We start from the raw sequence: 21,605 nt of genomic DNA, 5'->3' as shown, positions 1-21,605 counted from the left end.
TTTCCATGGGGGCTATATGAAGTCGCGGAGCTATACCGACAAATTTAAAGGGGAAGTTTGAGTACCCCCAAGGAAGTCTAAATACCAAATTTCAGTCATTTCGGTGGAATATTGAGGCCACAACGTTCAAAATACCGAAAATCGGGAGGTACCGTTCTATGGGGCTATATGAAGGCGTGGACCGATACCGACAAAGTTTTGGGGGAAAGTTTTATACCACCAACGTAGACTAAGTACCAAATTTCAGCCATTTCGGTGTTATAATGAAGTTAAAACCGTCAAAATACTAAAAAATCGGAGGTACCGCTCTATGGGGCTATATGAAGGCGTGGACCGATACCGACCGCTAAAGAAGACTACGTACCAAATTTCAGCAATTTTGGTAGAATAATGAAGCTAAAACCTTAAAAATGCCGAAAATCGGGAGGTACCGTTCTATGGGGGCTATATCAAAACGTGGACCGATATATCCCATTTTCAATACCAACCATCCTGCAAGTAATAAAAACTTCTGTACCAAATATTGACTCTCTATCTTTAAAAATGCGAGCTGTATCTTGATTTCAACAGACAGACGGACGGACGGACGGACATGGTTAAATCGACATAGAATTTTAAGCTGATCAATAATATATATATATACTTTATAGGGTCTCCGACGATGTGTTACAAACGGAATGTAAGGTATAAAAAGTAAGAACGGCGTTAAGTTCGGCCAGGCCGAACTTGTTATACCCTCCACCACAAGTTGTATTGAAGCAAAATGGAATAATTAGTTTTCTTTCGTGAATGAAGACTTAATACTAAATTTCAGCAATTTCGGTAAAACAATGTGAGGCACCGTTCTATGGGGGCTATTTCAAAACGTCGATCTATACCGACAAATTTCTGACGGAAAGTTTTTAGGCTCAAAGAAGACTAAATACTAAATTTCCTATGTTTCGGTAAGAGAATGTGGCTAAAACTTAAAAATACCGAAAATCAAGAAGTACGCTTCTATGGGGATGTAGGAAGACGTGGACCTAAACTGATAATACTCTTCTGGAATATTTTATAACACTTGGAAGACGAAATAACGAATTTCAGCCATTTCGGTTGGATGTTGACGTCACAATCTTCAGTATTACGAAAATCGGGAGGTACCGTCCTATGGGGGCTATATCGAAACGTGGACCTATACCGATGAATTTTAGTCAGAAATGGGGCAATATGAAAGCGTGGACCTGTACAGACATATTTCTGGCGAACAGTTTTATATAACATTGAAGACTAAATACCAATTTCAGCCATTTTGGTGGAATATTGAAGACACAACCTTCAAAATACGAAAAATCGGGAGGTACTTTTCCATGAGGGATATATGAAGGCGTGGACCTATACCAACAAAGTTCTGGGGAAAAGGTTTATACCACCAACGTAGACTAAGTACCAAATTTCAGCCATTTCGGTGTGATAATGAAGCTAAAATCTTCAAAATACCGAACATCGGGAGGTGCCGTTCTATGGGGGCTATATGAAGGTGGGACCGATACCGACAAAATTCTGGGGGAAAGTTGTGTACCCCTAAAGAAGACTACGTACCAAATTTCAGCCATTTTGGTAGGATAATGAAGCTAAAACCTTCAAAATACCGAAAATCGGGAGGTGCCGTTCTATGGGGGCTATATGAAGGTGTGGACCGATACCGACAAAATTCTGGGGGAAAGTTTTCTACCCCTAAAGAAGACTACGTACCAAATTTCAGCCATTTTGGTAGGATAATGAAGCTAAAACCTTAAAAATACCGAAAATAGGGAGGTACCGTTCTATGGGGGCTATATCAAAACGTGGACCGATATATCCCATTTTCAATACCAACCATCCTGCAAGTAATAAAAACTTCTGTACCAAATTTTTACTCTCTATTTTTAAAATTGCGAGCTGTATCTTGATTTCAACAGACAGACGGACGGACAGACGGACATGGTCAAATCGGCATAGAATTTTATGCTGATCAATAATATATATACTTTATAGGGTCTCCGACGAATATTTCGATGTGTTACAAACGGAATGTCAAATTTAATTATACCCTCCATATGGTGGAGAGTATAAAAATTACGTTCGAATATGGGCTATATTGGTCAACTCCTTTGCTTACCTCCTGCAAAAAATTTTCGGAAAAGTGCAGTTAAGAACCTGTTCTCAAATCATTCTTTTTGCAACATGTTCTTCTTGGGGGCCCTTTTAGCATGGTGCAAGTTTTTTCACGGGCGAATCCATACTTCATATGAAAATGACCCGAAAGCCAGAAAAAAGGTCTATGTGCAGCGACCACACTACAACTTTGAAAGAGGATACTCCGTTGCTAAAATTTTGTATATCGTAATATTTCTGCGAAACTTAGATATAGTTCGAAGACGTTCTTGTCGGTCTACTCCTTCTGGTACCTCCCCCGCAGTAGTTCAAAATGTGTTTGCTACGGAGAAACCGATTTGGTCCAAACTTTGTACTTTACTTACTCAGCTGGCCCAATACAGAACATTTGTTCCATAGGCCGAACTAAGAAAAGATCTCCAATTCCCTCTATTTGTTGCTTCGCACTCTGAAATACCGCGCCTTTTCATCGCATCATCCACTTGTTTGCGCCATCTATTCCTTGGCCTGCCAATTCTGCGTGCACCGCCAAGCGGTCCGTATTTTTACGCCTTTTCAGCGGTTTCATCATCGCTCATTCTTATGATATGGCCTAGCCAACGCAATCGCTGCATCTCGAACCGTTTAACAATATTGATGTCGTTGTATAGCAGATACAGCTCGTGGTTCATGCGACATCGATATTCACCGTCAACCCAGATTGGTCCGTAGATCTTTCGAAGAATTTTTCTCTCAAACACAACAAGCATTGCCATGTCTGCTTGCGCAAGTACCCAGGCTTCGGAGCCATACATCAGCACGGGTAATATCAGTGTTTTGTAGAGCGTTATTTTTGTTTGACGAGATGTGGCTTTGTTTTTAAACTGCTTACTTAAACCAAAGTAGCATATGTTGGCCAATACAATTCTTCTTTTTATTTCACAACTGATGTCGTTTGTTGTGTTTACGGAGGTGCCGAAACTTTGTATTTCTCAATAATTAGTAAAAACTTCAACGTTTATATTTGAAAATGGGCCAAATCGATCTTACCTCACAAAAGTTCCAATTTTTTTCTCGCAAAAGTTCCGATTTTAAGCGCAGTTTAGGGTCTGTTCGAGGATCCTCTTAAACATTTTAACGAAGGCACTGCTTGTGGTCCTTTTAACACCGATATAATGTTTTTCGTGGGCAAATCCCTGCCTCCAGGCCCAAAAACTCTGATTATATGTTGACGCACTGAAATGACTGTTGGACGTGATATCTATCCAAAGGAATGCCTTCCAAAATGAAATCCACTTCCAAAATGAAGTACTGTGTCGGTATATTACTACTGTTACAGTTTCAGCAACCCTTTAGAGCTTTAATCAAAATCCATATTTTTGTCGGAAAATTCATGCATCCAAAACGGAAATATATAACTTTGGGGGGAAATGATTTTTGGTTGGGTACCCCGAAGTCGATTTGCCCAGCGAGGACTTGTATGTACCTCTAATAACATTAAAAATATTGGGAGTTTGAACCGACAAAAACGTGGATTAGGATTAAAGATCAAAAGTTTTGCGGAGGAGATACTAAAAGAAATGGATTTACATTGACCATTAAATGGATCTTCAGCCACTACATATGGTGCTTATGGGGTTTCTACACCCTTCGGGCTGTTTGTACTTGCCCCTGAAAAAAACTTTTACCATCGTAATGGAGACAGCGAATGGAAGTTGCTTCAGCAAAAATCAAAGTGATTCGATATCAGGTCTTAAAGTGAACTTATCCGAAATTTTGTGTGGGAGGTACCGGATGGAGTGGACAAATATAGTCCATATTTGAACCTGATCTATATCTGATATATATATATTAGGATGTGTAAAGTATAGACCAATTCGACCGTACGAAAAATTTTTCCGAACATTTTTGAACTTTTGTGGGGGAGGTACCTGAAAGAGTAGACCGATGTGGCTTATCTTCGAACATAAACTATGTTGGGACAAAATATTACTAAGGCCATCTCACTCGGTGTCATAGGGGTTTTTTGCAACTTTCACGCTATTTTCTCAGGAAGTATGGACTTGTCCCTAATGAATCTTGTACCGTCGTATGGGGAGCAGTAAATACAACTTCCGAAATTTTGTGTGGGAGGTACCCGAAGGAGTGAACGGATTGAGTCCGTATTGAAACATTATCCAAGTATGGTACACATTTCATTATGTGCAAAGTATGGACCAAATCGGTTTTTTTTTCGAACATTTTCGAACTTTGTGTGTGAGGTACCGGAAGGAGTGGACCGACTCTTAATGAAGTAAAATAAATAATTGAATAATTTATACTACAATTTCCTTTCTCGCCTTAAGTCTCAGCAATATTACTTACCGATCAAGTAAACCAAACGGAAGTAAATATAAGTATCTCTTTTTGGACAATTTTTCTATATTTTGGCATTTGTAATGTTTCAACACAGACAGAATGTCTGGTGAGACAACAGAGTTCAGACACGCACACACACGTACAATAACAACATTCTGGCCATCTGCAACAAATTCTTGAACGTGTTTTTTAATGCTTAGATTTCACATGAATAGACAAGATGCTTGCTAGACGGACAGACACACTAAGGAAGTCGACAGTATTTGTTGTTGGGGAAACACTAGTTTGAAAGTGGCTTTGTCACACAGCAGCACTTGGTTGTTCTTAGGGAAGGGGTTAAACAAGACTGACAGAGGAAAATTTGCTTTTGTTGCTGCTGTTTGTTAACTGCTTACAAAATTATGCAGTTGTCAAAAAGGGAAATCTAAGCAGAATCAAGATAGCCAGCCAGTAACACTTTTTCCACATACAAAGTTAACACATGTTTGGATGTTAAAGTGTTGATAAAGAGATAGAAAACAAAACAACAACAAATAGAAAACACAAAAATATTTTGAATGGAATGGACACAGAGCAACGTGTCCATTTTATGCACTTTGACATTACGCACCATCACGTACCAATGACCATGTCACGTTGTCACACATATCCAAACACACACTAACAGTTGTTATTACTGCCCAAATGGCCAATTTGATAGATTTATGTTATGTGGACAACCTACTAGGCCACACCGCTGGACAAAGGAAAAATAAAAACAATTCAAAAAGTAGTGTCTGTCATGTTAACACTTTGCTTATTAACGCCTAAAGGTTTCATAGGTTGGGAATAAATAATTAATTTGGTTTTTTCATGTATTTCAATTTTATATGAATTTTGATTAATTTTCTTTGATATTGTGGCGTTTTGTGTGTAAAATATTTGGGTTTATTATCGCATTATTGGCAATGAACTCAAAGTAAGAGAGGGAGTTGGGGGTGAAATATCGTAGTCATACGTGTCCATAATGTCCATGGTCATTGCTAACACCTGAATGGATGTCATTAATAATTGTATGTTTTTTAAATCCGATTACATTTCCGCATTACTGAACCCTACTGTGCTGCTGTTGCTTATTTACGTGTTTTCTGCATAAATCCCCTGTGTAAGCTTTAAAACCACGTCCAGCAAAGGCATCGCGCAGCTGAATATTTTAACACCTTTCCGAAAGGCTTAATTTGTGGGGCAACAGCAAGAGTAAACATTATGGCGGATAAGTTCATAGAACCGCGCACACACGGGCACCTGTCCCACACCACCGACTGGGGATTTGCGGCAATATTTGTTTGTTTATTGTTTAACGACTTAATTAATAAATTAATTTAATAATTTTGTAGTATTTGCTTACTTCGGTGTGTGTTTGTAAACTCTAGGTGTGGGATTATTTTTTGGATTCAATACCGCTACAAATTACTTGCCACATTTTAATAGAAATAACTCGCAGTTGGTTGTTGATTATGTAACTCATTATTGAGAAATATTGCAGATATTCTACGGATTTAACCTCATAAATTAAGCAAAGCTATGCTGAAAATTTTAATTTTTCCATATCCGGTCCAAAGAAAGTTCTACATATTTTAATTTAATATTCAATTTAATTGTCTTCTTAATTGACCTCCAGGTTCGGTCACTTTTTCCCTAATCCATCTATGACACCTTTGTCAATTTTAATACTTATTTAGAAATACTAAAACGTCAATCTTAATTAAAATGAAATTAGGATTTCATAGAAAAGAAAAAAAAACTTTACAAAAAATTTCAGTCAGGTGTTCTGGCAGCTAGGTGTTATTGAAAAAATTGCAAAACAAATACATATACTTTCTCACATTTGTTGTAATACCGATTTCACTCTTTAAAAAGGCGTTTTATTTTCTCATGTTTTTGTTACACCTCCTTCGAAGTTCGTAACTAATACAAATCACAGGGCAACTCCTTCCTGCCCATTACTAGAGTACACGCTTCACAGCATTTACTTTCGTGGTACTTAAAAATTCTAAAATTCATTTTGGGTTACACTTCGTTTTGTTCTATTTCAATTTCTTTTCGTATACTTTTTTCGTTTATGTTTTTTTTTCGTGATTTTAACAACATCATCAATCACGGAAATTGAAAAGTGCCTTTTGTGTGTTGGCTGCTGCCCTGCCACCGACGAGAGTACAAAAAACCCAATGGAAAATGGGAAAACAAGTTTTTTTTATTATCAAAATATTCAATCTTCAACTCGTCGTCACTCTTCCCCTTTTGCTGTAGCTGTATGGTAAGATTTTGTTATTGTCTTATGTTTTGACATTTGCACTCGCATTTTGTCTGGTCCAACAAAAACACTCTAGTTCCCTGTAACTGCATCGAATTTTTCTTTAGCACAAAATCATCAAAATTGACTTTACTTCTCTCAGTTGAACTCATTTGTAGGCATTTCACATAGCTGGGGAACCAAATGATGTTTTTTTCTTTCTTTTCTATTTCGAGTCCATTTAGAATCTTAGAAAACATTATTACATTTGTCCATTCATCCATCCAACCCGTCCGTCTCAGCCTCTTTCCTATCAACTTGGTGACCTCTGACCAACAGCTGTGTTGATTGATTCCCTTTTCTTCTTGCCAAACATTTTTTTGTGAAATTTAGGTAGAAGATTTGTACAGTGACTAAAGGGAGTTGGGAAATTTGCATTTTCATTTGTTTCTTCGTAAAGAAGGAACATTTCGAAATTATGTAAAATATCTTTGCATGCAGGTTAGACCGATCAGGTTGTACGTTCATTTAATATTTGCAAAGAGGTCGAAGTGGAGTATATCGAAATTAGAAAAACCACTTTCTGTTTAATACCGGAAAAGTGTGACATTGTCGGAAATGAGATTGTTGTAAGCTAGCATGAGCGGGATCACATTTATTAACAAACTCGACAACTTCTATACTGATCTACCTCTTTGCGAATTGGAGAACGAACACGGTAGGGTCTCGATGCTTATCTGCACAGTTATATCGAACTTCTTCCGTACTACTACTCAACACTTGTTTGTGGGATGAAAGCAATGTCGATTACTGAAGGCTATTTGAAGATGTGGTCGAGACAGAGACTATTCCACAGACTTTTCGTTCTATCGACATGGCCCAGAACCAGCGTTGCCGACAGTTTTTGATCAGAAATCGTCAAAAAATATCGTCAAATCGTCAACAATAACTGAAAAATCATCAAAAAATCGTCAACATGGCCCAAAACTCGGTTTGGTTACCGTTTAATGCGATTTTTCGCTGCTATTTTTGTGAATGAAACATAAGATATACAATCCACAGCAATAAATCTAACCCAATATCACTTAAATACTGCTATAAAAACAGCTTTCAGAAGATGATAGTTTTCCTATGGTTATCGAGTTTGAAGCAATGCAGTATTGTAAAGCTGGGTACACATTGCCATTTTAAATGGTAGCTTAGCTCAAATATCGCTTGCTTGACAGTGTAACTGTCCATATTTGTCCGTATTCATATATTCACCTATTTGCATCTATTACCAAAACTAAAGGAAAATTTTCAGCTCATGTAATTTGAATGTGGGGCAAAAACTATGAAATACCTGCCAATCCGTCTGGAAATTGCTATAAAACATTAAAAAGCTCAAAAATTGGAACATTGGAACATTGCTTTCCTTAAAAGCTTTCGTGAAACTTTGGTCAAAATGTAGTTATCGTCTTTTATTTCATGCATTCGAATCGTCATTTTTCAGTTTTGGGCCAAAAAATCGTCAAAATGACGATAAATCAGCAAATTCGGCAACACTGCCCAGAACTCATTGCCGTATTCCTTGAAGATGTCTTAATTAGCTTCCTCCTTTCTACATTGGGCCTTTGGCTTCCGAGTGAAGAGGCTACTTTAATTACAGTCACGCGTCCTTAATTCTAAACCAAGTGAAATCAACATACGCAAAATGTTGAAGCCCCTGCCACCCATCATCACCGTCTCGTGGACTGCTTCCTCACCCAATTCTCGTTAGCCTAAAGACTGTGGGTATAATAATTATTTTTAATTAATTTCTTGTTGGAGATTTTTGCAAGTGAAAAATGAAAGACGAAGTCGGTATGACTGAACTAACAGCGAAACCGGTCACATAATTTTGTGGTTGTTTGGGTTCGAATCGTCGGCTTTCCTTTTTCACTTGCAAAAAATCTTCTATAATTAAGCTCAACTCCAACGAGAAATTAATTAAAAATAATTATTATACCCACAGTCTTAAGGTTAACGAAAGTATGTACACTTTGATGCGACCAAAAATGGAAGTCATTGAAATATTCGTTTTGGTCTGGTTCGCTTGGTCTGCAATCTATCGATATTCCCTACATTAGATATTTTTGATATTTCATTTCAAATTATCGATAGCTTTGAATATTTCCTTAAATTGTCATCACCATTAATTTGGAAATAAAAATGGCGGAAAAGGGTAAAAAAATGGAAAAAATAGTCTTTATTTTTCATTGATAAACTTAGACCTAATAGCCCGATAAGACGAAGCCTTAAAAATCATACATACGTAAAGATTCAAAGACACTTACACTAAAGTGCTTTTGTTGACATTTTTCACAAGTACTTCACAGAAATATAAATGAGAAAAAACAAACGTTTTTATTAATTAAAAATGCACAAAAATACAATTTACTTTACGAAAATTTTGTATTTGTTACTACTGACTTAGTTTTTTACATCCAAAAAACCGAAAAGCCGCGAAATTTCTATTAATTTTAATAGATTGTAGGTTAGGGGCTTTTATCCGATAATATCGACAGACAAAACTGTCTATCGATATTGAATTTATAAAAAGGAATCGATACTAACAATAGTGCCATCGATTTTTTGCCAGCTCTAGGTTGGTGCGCTTGGTAATTTCGGGTTTCTCCCAAACTTTGCCAATAGTAATTCAAATCAACCGATTTGGTCCTTCCGAAATAGGTTAGGGTCGAATATGAACTATATTGGTCCACCGATACAAAATTTTAAAATTTTCGCAAGAGTGCAGCTTACGACCACCTCTTAGAACGATTTGGATTATTTTGCCACAGGTTGTCTTCGAGATCACTATTGCGGAGGTAAACTTTTTCGGAGGCAAGCCAATACTTACTGAGATAATGAGCCCAAAGCTCAATAAACCCCTGTCGGTACCAACTAAAATGGCTGGTGAGCTCGAAAACTTACGAATTCAGTATCCGTTTTAGCCAAAACTTTGCTCGTCGTAAAGTTTGTCCGAAACGTACATCAAGTTTCAAGAAGGATTATATCGGACAACAACTACCCAGCAAAAATACTCATTACAAATTGACCTACTTTCTAATTATTTTAACAAGGGCATGTCATAAGAAATCCGTACTTATTTTTGGCAACTAAAAAGTAGATAAATAAGTAGTTACGACTTGAAGTAACCAGAGAGTAACTACTTATTTATCCACTTTTAGTGCCCAAAAAATAAGTACTGATTCCCTATGACATGCCTTTGTTAAAATAATTAGAAAGTAGGTCAATTTGTAATGACTATTTTTGCTGGGTACTGCTACCTCTCTAACTTAAGTTAAAAATTTTCGATTTTGTGCAGTTCAAGGACAGTTCGAGGACAATTTAGAAATATGTAATAGATACTTCTTGTGGATCTATTTACAATGATATAATGTTTTTCGTGGACAAATTTATGCTTCCAGATATAATGGTCCAAAATCTCTAAGAAAACTTATGGCGATCTACTAAATGGCTGGTGGCAGGATAGCTATTGAAAGAAGTGATTGGTATTGCTTCAAACTTTGCACATCGAAATATTTCACAGGAACTTAAGTAAAGTTCGAAAATTAAATACATATATCGGACAACTTTTTTCTGTACCTCCCTTATGAAAGTACAACGTTTTCTCTTAAGTACAGTGTAAGGCCAGTTCGACGATGGTTTGGAAATTTCCATCCAAGGTAGTCAATGTGATTCTGATTACAAACACCCAAAAAGTCCTATGGAGATCGACTAAACTGATTGGTTAGGACGATAACTATTGGTACTGTACTTCGTAATATTTATCTTAAACTCCCCCAAAATAGAGTACAATAGGTTCGCTGAAGTACAGTTTAAATGTTGTTCAGTGATTGTTTTAAAATTTTCATCGAAGTTAATACTTGCAATTCTAATTGCAACGATATGATTTTTTCATAATATATTGAGGCAAAAGCTCTTAAAGCAGCCTTAACATGGCTGGTTGCCACTATAAAAATCGAAGAAATGAGATCCAAAATTAGATCCAGTTTCAAGATAAACATATCTCCACAGCAAAAGTTAAACACTTTTGCGCTTCAATCCAGTTTAAAGCCACTTCTCGAATCGAGCTATTTTTAGTAGGGTACGCCAATACTTCGTGAATCCCTCAAACACTTCTCAAATTATTGTGGCCTTTTTAAAACGTTTTAATTCTATTATCCATACTTATCTCGATGATGGCTCGAATATTAAGAAAAAAACGTCCAACGGGACGGAATATATGAAGAATTAAGTTTTGGTGTTAGTGTAGACTGTGTTGTGTGTCCGTCAGTTGAAAGATTAGGCCCACAAATAACTGACAATTTAAGCTGGGAAATTCCAAAATTTTCTGTTACCAACGGAAATACTATTTGCTTTTAAAATTAGGGATCTATTACAGGTAATATCTTTCGCTGCAGCAAGAATCCAAACTGCACAGTGAAACGGAAATGGTTTATAGCTAAGAACATTACAGAGGAGTTGTATCAATTCATATTGGCATCGACTCTGCAGGACTTTATTGGCGGTTTGTGAATTAATACCAGCAATATGGTATTTTTGATGCCTGATCCTCACCTAAACAATTATTTTGATATACATTTTTTAGACCACTGTTACTGGCCATTTTCATTCTTTGTATTTTTTGACCTATTCTTGGGAGTGGCTCTAATTCATTTCTGTGTTCATTTACTTCCTTAAAACAGCAACAACACAGATACGTCTTCTGTTCCTATTCGAGATAAAAAAATTAAAGAATGTATGTTTGTGTTTGTGAATGGGGTTCAATTTACATTTAATGGCTTTGACTTTTTGGTGTGAACTCTTCCTTTATTGTTGCTTTGAGAACCAAAACAAAGAAAATGAATTTGTTGTGATATTGGTTTTATTGTTCTTCTCAATTAGAAGAAAACAGAGAAAGATTTTAGCAATTGGAAATTAATCGGAATTTTAGAAGAGTGAAAAAAGGCATTGTGGCCATTTCATTGCAAACGTCCTTGTCAACAATGTAGTTTTTGGGGCTCACAAAAATTGATTGAGGTCGCAAACAATGAAGGATATTTTATAGCTTTTTAACATGAGGAAGGTTATAATGAAATAAGGTAGAGGAAAACCAAGATAGGAGTAAACAACATTCTCTGAAATAATACACATATTTTAGAGTCTTTTGCTTGTTAATGTATGTATTTGTGTAATGGTTATCACATTCAATAGAAGGGTTTTAGGCGTCCTTGTTATAATGGATTTGATTTCCTTGAATATTATCCTCTCTAATTTAAGGTAATTTATTCCCAATTCACCTGCTTTAATACTCGAAAAATGTAATTACTTAATTTATTATGAAATAATTGTTTTAACAAAATTAATTAATGATTTGATTTCATGTTCGTCAACATTTCATAATAGATTGACAGTTCGTTCATATCATTTGATTTGAGTGACATTTCATTTGAATAATGCAAATATTTCTATTTTTTAGATTTGTCACTGAGTTGCAAAGTAGTAGTCGAATGACTTAAAAAACCACTTTAAGGCTTAGTCAGAGAAACATAAATGCCTGTTGTGAGGGTAAAAAACTGCGTTTAGCTTTAACAGATTTGAGTTTTATAGTTTTGCAAGTAGTTAACAAATTTATTATAGCGAGTAAATTGCTCAACATATGGCATTTAGTGCAAATATTTAGCATTAGAAATAATAAGCGTAAAATTGAATGAGATTTCATTCTAAACTATTACTAGAATTTATCAATTAGTTTCGTAATTATTAAACATTACACATTATAAATCATTCAAACGATTGCCTACTACATTTTATAGTCTATTGAAATTTGCAATTAAAACTTGAAATTGTCATAAATTCACCATTAATTGATACAAAATTCCACTTTCCCATTCAAATTACTTCCTTCAATGCCAAGATGTAATAATAATGTCTTACACAGCAGTTCCCTATTCAAATTATCTAACATTTCTTACATGTTTGTGTTTTTCCTTTCCGCTCATAAATTAACGATTCCATTCCATATTTTATTTTTATCTTTTTCTATAACCGAAAGATGACTTTTACAAAATTGTTTCTAATATGGCTTTCAATTATGTTACGTTTATCTCGTTTAACATAATATTTGCAATTATGAGTCATAAATTGCATTTGTGCTGCACCAGTTGTTGTTGTTTGATGCAAAGTTTTCCGTCTCAATGGGCAAATGGAATGGCGGCAGCACTCATTACGCATAATGTTAAATTGCAACTATACACACCAAGTTAGACAGACAGATATTCATACCAAATGCCACAAACGTCTTGTGTATTAAAACAGGGTCCAATAGCTGCTGCTGATACAGCCAGTGTCTGGAGAACGAATGAATGGAATTCCAAACAAAAATATACAAGTCATTCAAGGTTGTTGATTGCATCATTAGCATTGTGGCAAACAAACAACAGTTTGTGCTAAGCAAATACAGGTGTCTCTCTCTTGTTGGCATCTATTTTATTTGTCCGTTTTGCCATAATGACCCAAAAGTTATGAATTAGAAGACACTAAACGGCAGTAGAGTTGAGATTCCGGACCAATGTTCATAAATGTTTTGCAATGACATTTCGGTCGTATGTTTATCCAGGTGATATTTCCAAGTGTTTGTTTTTAAATTTAGGAAATGTCCAAAATTATTAAAAAAAATAAGTAAAACAAGAATCAGGAGTAGTGGACCTAAATGCCCTACGGCAGATACATAATTTTAAAAGTAAAAATAGCATTTTCGTAGGTAATGAAAAAGGTTCTGGAAATTTCCTGCGTAAATGTTTTGCACTTAAGGGGTTATGGTCACTTATTGAGCACGAAAAATGTCAATTTTCATGATTTTTTACAAGAAATCTTTTAAAAAATATCCATTTTTAAAACTGGTGAACTGTCAAATCAAAATTTTGTTTTTAACTAAAAAACTGGATAGTTTTTTTCGCCATAAACTTGTCAAAAAAAAGAAAAAGAATTAAAAAAGGCTTTCGCTTAAAGACAAGCTTTTATGTATATAATTATCCCACAAAAACATATGGAGATCGGATCATCCGTTTTCGAGGTGCAGTGGGCACCGCTTTCAAAAATGCCATTTCGATGAAGCCGCGTCGATATTACATACAAATCACAATGATTTTTTTAAGGCTCATATCTCAGCTAATTATTGTCCGATCGACTCGATTTTTTTCACAACATACTCAATATTTTTGCAACTATTTAAAATGGGCCAGTAAAAAATTCATTATTCCACAGGAATACCCAATCAACACAGTCTACATAAAATCACATTTCTTCATATATTGAATAAAATTAGAATAAAACAAGTAAAAAAGTATCAGTCGGCTTTGCCTACAGAGATATACCCTCAGCCTGTGTATATTAAAACAATATGTTCCCAAAACATGTATGTATTTAGGGGGTTTTAAAAATGTTGGGCGTTTGAACAGACAAAAATGTTGATTAGGATTAAAGATGAAAAGTTTTGCGGAGGAGATACTAAAAGGAATGGGTCGACATTGACCGTTATGGAAGTGGATTTCAAGCCACAACATTTTGTGCCATTGGGGCTTTTTACACTCTTCGGGCTGTTTGCTCAAGAAGTATGGACTTGCCCCTAAAAAACTTTTACCATCGTAAATGAGGCAGCGAATGCAAGTTGCTTCAACAAAAATCAAAGTGATTCGATATCAGGTCTTAAAGTGAACTTATCCGAAATTTTGTGTGGGAGGTACCGGATGGAGTGAACAAGTATAGTCCATATTTGAACCTGATCTATATCTGGTAGATATATTAGGATGTGTAAAGTATAGACCAATTCGGCCACTCCCTTCAAGAGTTACCGTACGAACAATTTTCCCGAAATTTTTTGAACTTTTGTGGGAGAGGTACCTGAAGGAGTGGACCGATAGGTCTCATCTTCAAACTTAAACTATGTTTGGACAAAATATTACTAAGGACATGTTTTGGACCGAATCGGCAAATACGTTCGAGAGTTATCTTGCGCTCCAACCACCTCACACGGTGTCATAGTAGAGCTGGCAAAAAATTGATGGCACTATCGATAATATCGATTGTTATTTAAAAATTCAATATCGATAGATAGTTTTGCCTATCGATATTATCGGAATAAAAAATCCTAGCCAGAAATCCATTGAAATAAATAGAAATTTCGCTGCTTTTCGGTTATGTGTGTGTAAGAAAGTAAGTCCGTAGTCACACGTACACATTTTTCGGTAAAATAAAATGTATTTTTACATTTTTTTACAAAATAAAAGCAGCTGTTTATTCTCCTTTACATTTCTGTGAACTACTTTTGTATAATTTCAAGAAAATCATTGACATTTCCGCCATTTTCATCTCCAAATTAATGGCGATGACAACTTAACGATAATATCGATAGCAATCGATATTTTAAAACATTATATCAAAAATATCTAATGTTGGGAATATCGATGGTTTGCCAGCTCTAAGTCATAGGGTTTTTTTGCAACTTTCATGCTATTTTCTCAGGAAATATGGACTTGCCCCTGATGAAACTTGTACCGTCGTATGGGAGGCAGTGAATACAAGTTGCTAAAACAAAAATCAAAGCGATTCGAGAGATGGCACTAAACTGAACTTTTCCGAAATTTTGTGTGGGAGGTACCTGAAGGAGTGGACCTGTTGAGACCATATTGGAACCTCATATTCCTCTAGTAGAAAGTTTACGCTATACAAAGTATGGACCAAATCGGTCACTCCCTTCAAGAGTTATCGTGCGCACAAACTTTCCGAACATTTTCGAACTTTTGTGGGGGAGGTACCGGAAGGAGTGGACCGATATAGCTTATCTTCGAACTTAAACTAAGTTTGGGCAAAATATTACGAAAGCCAAAATTTGAACCGAATCGGTTGATCCGTTCGAGAGTTATCGTGCGCTCCAGCCAGCAGGACAGACAGACGGACGGACATGGCTAGATCGACTCCAAATTGTCTGAAACACATTTCGTCCAAACATACTTGGGGTCTAAAACCATTATTTCTATGAGGCACATTTTCATCGTATCAAAGTGTATATACCCTCCTTAGCCTAAAGGCTGAGGGTATAATTATAGTATGTATTGTTACGAAAACCACAAAAACTACTAAAAACGTTTAAAGGAGTTTCCCTCAATATTTGGACATTTCCGGGAATATTGACATCCCTAGACAAAATATTACTGTTGTAGTTATAATCACAATGTCACTACAATTGCAACACAAACGTGGCCAGAACCTGTACAAAAGTGTTAAACTTTTGAGAAGGAGGTACCTGAAGAAATTAACTAAAATAGTTTATCCAGGAACTGGATAAAATTTCGGGAAAGGATCGTTATTTGGTCACAATAGAATTTTTTGGGTAGTTTCAAGAATCATAGCATGTTTGAGTGAAATATTATGATGTAGAAAGAAATGTCAGTCACTTCTTTTGTGACCTCCACCCATTTTTGATTTCTTAGTGGTCAACGTTTGATTTTTTGGAGCAAGGATTTGCCCTCGAAAAACATTGCATAGCTATAAACAAGACAATACCACGGCGCACTGTGGGCGAAATCCAATTCTAGCGGGGAAAAATTAATAACTCCTAAACTAATTGAGGTAAGCGGCTATAATTTGGTACAGATGTTACGTATTTGTATAAGTATGATTACACTGAATATGGCGAATATAGCTCACCCTTAAAGCATATCGTCCTCGTGACGGTACCTCCCCATATAAAGTATTTTGGGTATGTGGACCACATGTCCCTGTTAATTTTGCTGTATTTTCGTATTTAGGATCTTCAGGGGGTATATAACATTAGTTCCAATGTTGGGGGTCTTAGGTCCACGTTTTGGTCTATCCCCGAGATTTTCGTTATTTTGAATGTATTCTTCATATTTTCCAATCAAATTGGCTGTGCTTTGGTATTTCGGGTTCTAAGTACACACGAAACCTCCCTACCAAAAATGTTCGACCTAGTCAGCGTTTTGATATAGCGCCCATATATAGGTATCTCCCGATATACAGAATTAAGAAGGTTTTAGCAACATTTTCCAACGGAAATGGCTGCAAATTTTGTTTTCTGGTTTTTAATAGACAAAACATCTACACACCAAACATTATTCAGTTAGGTTCACGTTTTGGTATATCTCCATACAAATGTCCTACTTTATATTACATATTTTCATGTTAAAATGGGTTTATAAGATTGTTGATAACATGAAAAAAGGCAAAAAAGGCAGACGAAATGTTGGTAGTAGATACCTCGGAGTATGTAATTTAATATTAAAAAAGTCCTGTAGTGTTTCCGTGTGTTTCCCATAAGTTGAATTTTACTCAAAATGCTCTAAGTAGAAAAAATCTCATATAAATGTTTAAAGATTTTACATACAACACCCATGTTCCGGCCAGCGGCTGCCACCTCAGTGTAAATATGTTTGTATTTGTATCGTTTTCTGTGTTAGGAGCAGCATATACCGAAATGGCTTTTGGAAGGTCGGAACCCTCTTGTTTTGGGGACTTAATGTGCATCATGAATTATGGCATTCGGTACTCCGCAATGATGAGATGATAGCTGGATGAGCAGATTGATAGCTCTCCGTTATGTACGGTCAGAAGGACGCCTCCATTAGCGGTGAGTGTCACAGTTCGCCAGATATAACCATCAACTCACCTGGTCTGACAAATGAAGGACCTGAGAAGTCACTGTTTCTCATCAGTCAGACCATTTCATTACGTCTGAACGCCGCACATCCATCAATGATTTAAAAGAGTATTGACCTAGTTTCAGAGAGTTCATTAATCAGCGCTTCAGAGATCTGTCCTGCCCTTCTGATGTTCGGGTAGCAGAGAAGACGTTCAGATTCACCATCACTGCTGCAGCCGTTCGCTATATACCCGCTTGTCAAATATCCGAATTTCCCAACAGAGGCTGCGGTATTAGCAAATGAGCGTGATGAGCTTCGTACCAAACCCAGTGACCTCAGAGTCAAGGAGCTGACATTAAAAATTAACAGGTTGGGCGGTGAGCATTAGCAGAACAAATGGCTAAATCATCTGAAAAGTAGCAACGTTGGAGCCGCAATCAGTGAATTGTGGGCAAGGGTGAAGTCAATCTCGAACCCCGGAAAGAAGGAAGATAGGACCACAGTCATGTTTGGCGAAGTAACGAGATAATTATTACGTTGCATTAGATCTCTTCGGGCCGAGAAAGAACCACCACAATTTACAAAGTAGTATGTTGCGAATGTCATCAGGAACCCTTTATCATCCAAAGCGTTGGGCTTTAAGTATCTCAACAATGTTCTCAACCTGTCGCTAGCTACAAAAATGGTCAGGTCAAAATGGTCAGGTTGGTCCCGCTACTGAAGCCAGGCAAGGCTGCCAGCAATGGTGAATTGTATAGACCGATTTAGATTTGTGGAGCGCAGAATAGACTCTTCAGGTTCTCTAGCATCAGAAATAGCTATCCAACTGCCGATCATCAGCATGGTGTACATGAGCAGCATAGAACGACAACAGCGCTGTACGCCATATCCACACTTATTATGCTAGTACTCAACCAGAGCAAGCCGTGTGATAGGATTGTGTGGGTGGCGCTCGACTTATTAAAAGCCTTAGATACTGTCAAGCACTCCAAGCTGTTTGACGACATCGAGAAGACTTCTTTCCGGCCAAGTTTGAAACGTTGGATAATCAATTATATGTGTGGACGACAGACGTACTTGGAATTCAGGAACAAGAATTCCAAGACCCATAGAATAAAACTCGGAGTTCCCAAATGTAGGTTGATACCTTCGGAACTGTTTAACCTTTCCCACCCCTGTATCCCACCCCCTCCAGACGACATTGAGATGAGATGATTGTACTCGTACGATCGTGGCGTCAGGTACCTTATCTGATGTCATTTGTGAAAGGCTGAAATCCTGCATCACCGAACTTACCAACCATTTCCACGCAAGGAATATGCAAATATCTACGACCACTCAGTTCACCACATGGACCACTAACCACCTCTAAATTTTAGGAGCACATTCGACAACATGTTCACCTCGCGACAAGCTGAGATGTAGGAACAAAGTCCACTATACCCTAGCGGCCAGCACTTGGTATGCGTATAAAAAAAAACCTTGTTGACCACATAATAGTTTCCGAGAAATAGCTAGTTCTTTCTTCAGAAATTTGCAAAAATTACATATTTCCCACAAATGGGAAAAATGTTCGTGTTTGTTTTGACCTATTTTTTTTCGTTTTCTTAGTTTTAATATGTTTACTATCGAATCCCATATAGAAATTAAATATCTTTGACAAAACAAACATTTGATTTTTGGCCAGGAAAATCAATTTCTGAACCACCGTGCGTAGTTAGTCCTAAGCCTCTGGGAATAAAAAAAAATGCTGAATATGGCAAATTGAAAAATCTGTCCTCATCATACAAGAAAGTGTTATAGCAGTATTAATTTCATAGTTATATAAAAACCAAACTAAATTCTAACAAAGCAACGAATTTTCAAAAATTATCACAAATTATGTCCACATTGACTAGCCATCATCCTCCATTACAGCACTTTGCATACAATGGACAATGGCGTACGTTGTGGATTACAGATGAAACATGATCTTATCTCGTGGTATTAAAAACTGTTTGAGTCTTGTAAAAATATCTTATCGAAAAAGTAAATATGGAAATATTTTAAATCCTCTCAACTCCTTAAAAACTTCACTAAAGATTTTCATACGAAAAAAAACTCCAAAAAATACTTCACTTGACTGTCATAATGATGGACACTTTTGTATTCACATTTCGACGCCACTTAATAAAGATATTGTCGAGTCATAACTCAAATTTTCTCCCTCATTAAAACAACAACAACAATGGACAAGAATGTCTTGAAATTAAGGCGTAGCATAACAATTCAACTTTTAACAATTTTTTACATTAAATAATCATATTTTACAAGATACGATTCGTTTGGCATGCACGCGGCGGCAGACATTGCTCGAATGCCAGCATTTGAATGGATTTTTATAAAGCACATGGTTGGTGGCGGTGGTGGCATGGTAGCAATTCATAGTTTATGGTAAGCACTAATACCGGCCGGTTAAGCGGCTGGGCTGCATGGCATACAAGCAGGTCAGTCGCTCAGTTACTCATTCTTTAATGCTGGGAGAGTAAGACCACATCCACTGTTTAACTTCAACACCATCGTTTCCATTCAAACGTCAAGTTCGTTTGCAAATTTCAGATATATTCCACTGGTTCCCCGTGACACAATGGCTGTGTAAATACCCATATTTGCCTTTTTGAAAATCGCAAGTTATGGCAATGCAAAAAAAAACAACACCAAAAAGTAAAAAAAAAACGTCAAAGTCTTTTGTATTCTTAAAGACCGGCGCTGGTATATGACCGACAGTTAAGCATAGTTGGTGTATGCATGTGCGTTTTGTTTTTTGTTTCTTGCTTGCTACTTGATTTTTGTATAAAATGTCATTTGCAAATAAATGCTGGCATTTTTTTGCTTCTATCTTCTAAATACAGCCTCCTTCAACAAACACTGCTGCTGCTATTGCGGTTTAGAGCTAGCCCAAACACTACAAAAGTCGCAGATTTCTTACCGTATTCCGACTAGCTGTCTGCCAGTTTAGCTGAAGACAGTTGTTAACGTGTTTGTTTAATTTCTGGCTTATTGTATTGCTGTTGTTGTTTGTTGTACAAACAAATCATTGCATTTTTTGTTTATCTACTCCCGTTTAACCACCCCCACTCACACACACATTATAAATCACTTCATTTGCATTTGATGTTAGTATTGGTATCTCTAGGGGAACTTAAAGTACAATGCAGGAAAATTTGTTAAATAAGCTCATCGAAATTCCATCTTAAGACTATTATGGATCTAGGGTCCTGACCTTTTTCGTTTGGCAATGCATCAACTGTTAATATTGGGAAAGCAATTTTGGAGGAGAGACTTGGACTTAATTACGTATTATTTTTTAGAACCGATATTAAAGCGATTAATCTATAATGTCCTAAATTTAGTGGACCATAATTCTGTGTATTCAGAAACTGATATTGATCATACTTATGGTCATTATGGCTTAGTAATAATTTCTTTATTTATTTATTCAGGATATATATCTATGAAATTTAATATAAGCAAATGACATCAGGACTTGACGTACACGTAATTTAAATGCTATTAGTTACCCATTCAGACACATTCAAGAACTCACCTGAAAATAAAAGAAAGAATGAAAATTAGTAACATTTTAATTAGAACAATCATTTTCAAATTGCATGATTTAAAATAAAATAGGAACTACTAAATAACATTTACTAGCATGCCTTCCTCTTGTCCCAAGATGGTCATGGATCAGACCTTTAACAGAAACTTAATCATATTTCGAAACTTCAGAAATACCGAAAGCTGTAGCTGTAAGCTAAGCAGAGTATTCCAATAATGTACACATGCACTTTAAGTAAGAAAATATTTAGAACCTCGTATGGACCTGAATATAAGTCCATATTATACAGAAAATATGACAAATATTCGCTTATTTTACATGCATCGACTTTGTCCTTCGAGTTTCCTGTTGTAATATTACATATATGTTACCATTACCTAATCGCTTTGAAATCTAAGAAACAGGATTCTGCATCTATGCTTGATAGATTATATTGTATGATGTTTCTGCATCGTTCCTAAATTTTTCTCAGTATATTTAAATGTATTTTTTAAATTTGACAAGCTACTCAATTACTTGAATTCGCAGCAATGTCCTTGGACATGGTGACTCGTGCTCCTTGTGTTATGTTCTATTT

The 21,605-nt window shown here is 36.3% G+C and overlaps 1 protein-coding gene and 1 long non-coding RNA gene across 5 annotated transcripts in view; one reads left to right on the top strand and one right to left on the bottom strand.

Moving 5' to 3' along the window:
* The window catches only part of LOC141391988 (uncharacterized), a 281,949-nt gene that overhangs the window by 158,703 nt on the left and 101,641 nt on the right, over window positions 1-21,605 (bottom strand). Inside the window, exon 2 of one of the 4 annotated variants that reach the window (XM_073964817.1) lies at window positions 16,661-21,016. The exons of the other annotated variants lie outside the window; for them this stretch is intronic. Within the exon in view, the coding sequence (XP_073820918.1) occupies window positions 21,005-21,016 (12 nt within the window). The 3' untranslated portion in view covers window positions 16,661-21,004. Of the gene's footprint in view, window positions 1-16,660; window positions 21,017-21,605 lie in introns of those variants that run through there. 4 annotated transcript variants of the gene reach the window in all.
* LOC141391989 (uncharacterized) overlaps window positions 1-21,605 on the top strand; it is a 265,489-nt gene that overhangs the window by 182,496 nt on the left and 61,388 nt on the right. The window lies entirely within an intron of this gene.

This window comes from Musca autumnalis, unplaced genomic scaffold, assembly GCF_047663935.1.
Source record: "Musca autumnalis isolate F117 unplaced genomic scaffold, ASM4766393v1 scaffold_2, whole genome shotgun sequence".
Classification (NCBI taxonomy): Eukaryota; Metazoa; Arthropoda; class Insecta; order Diptera; family Muscidae; genus Musca; species Musca autumnalis.
The sequence above is the reverse complement of the archived record's forward strand: the minus strand, read 5'-3'. Positions and strand labels throughout refer to the sequence as shown.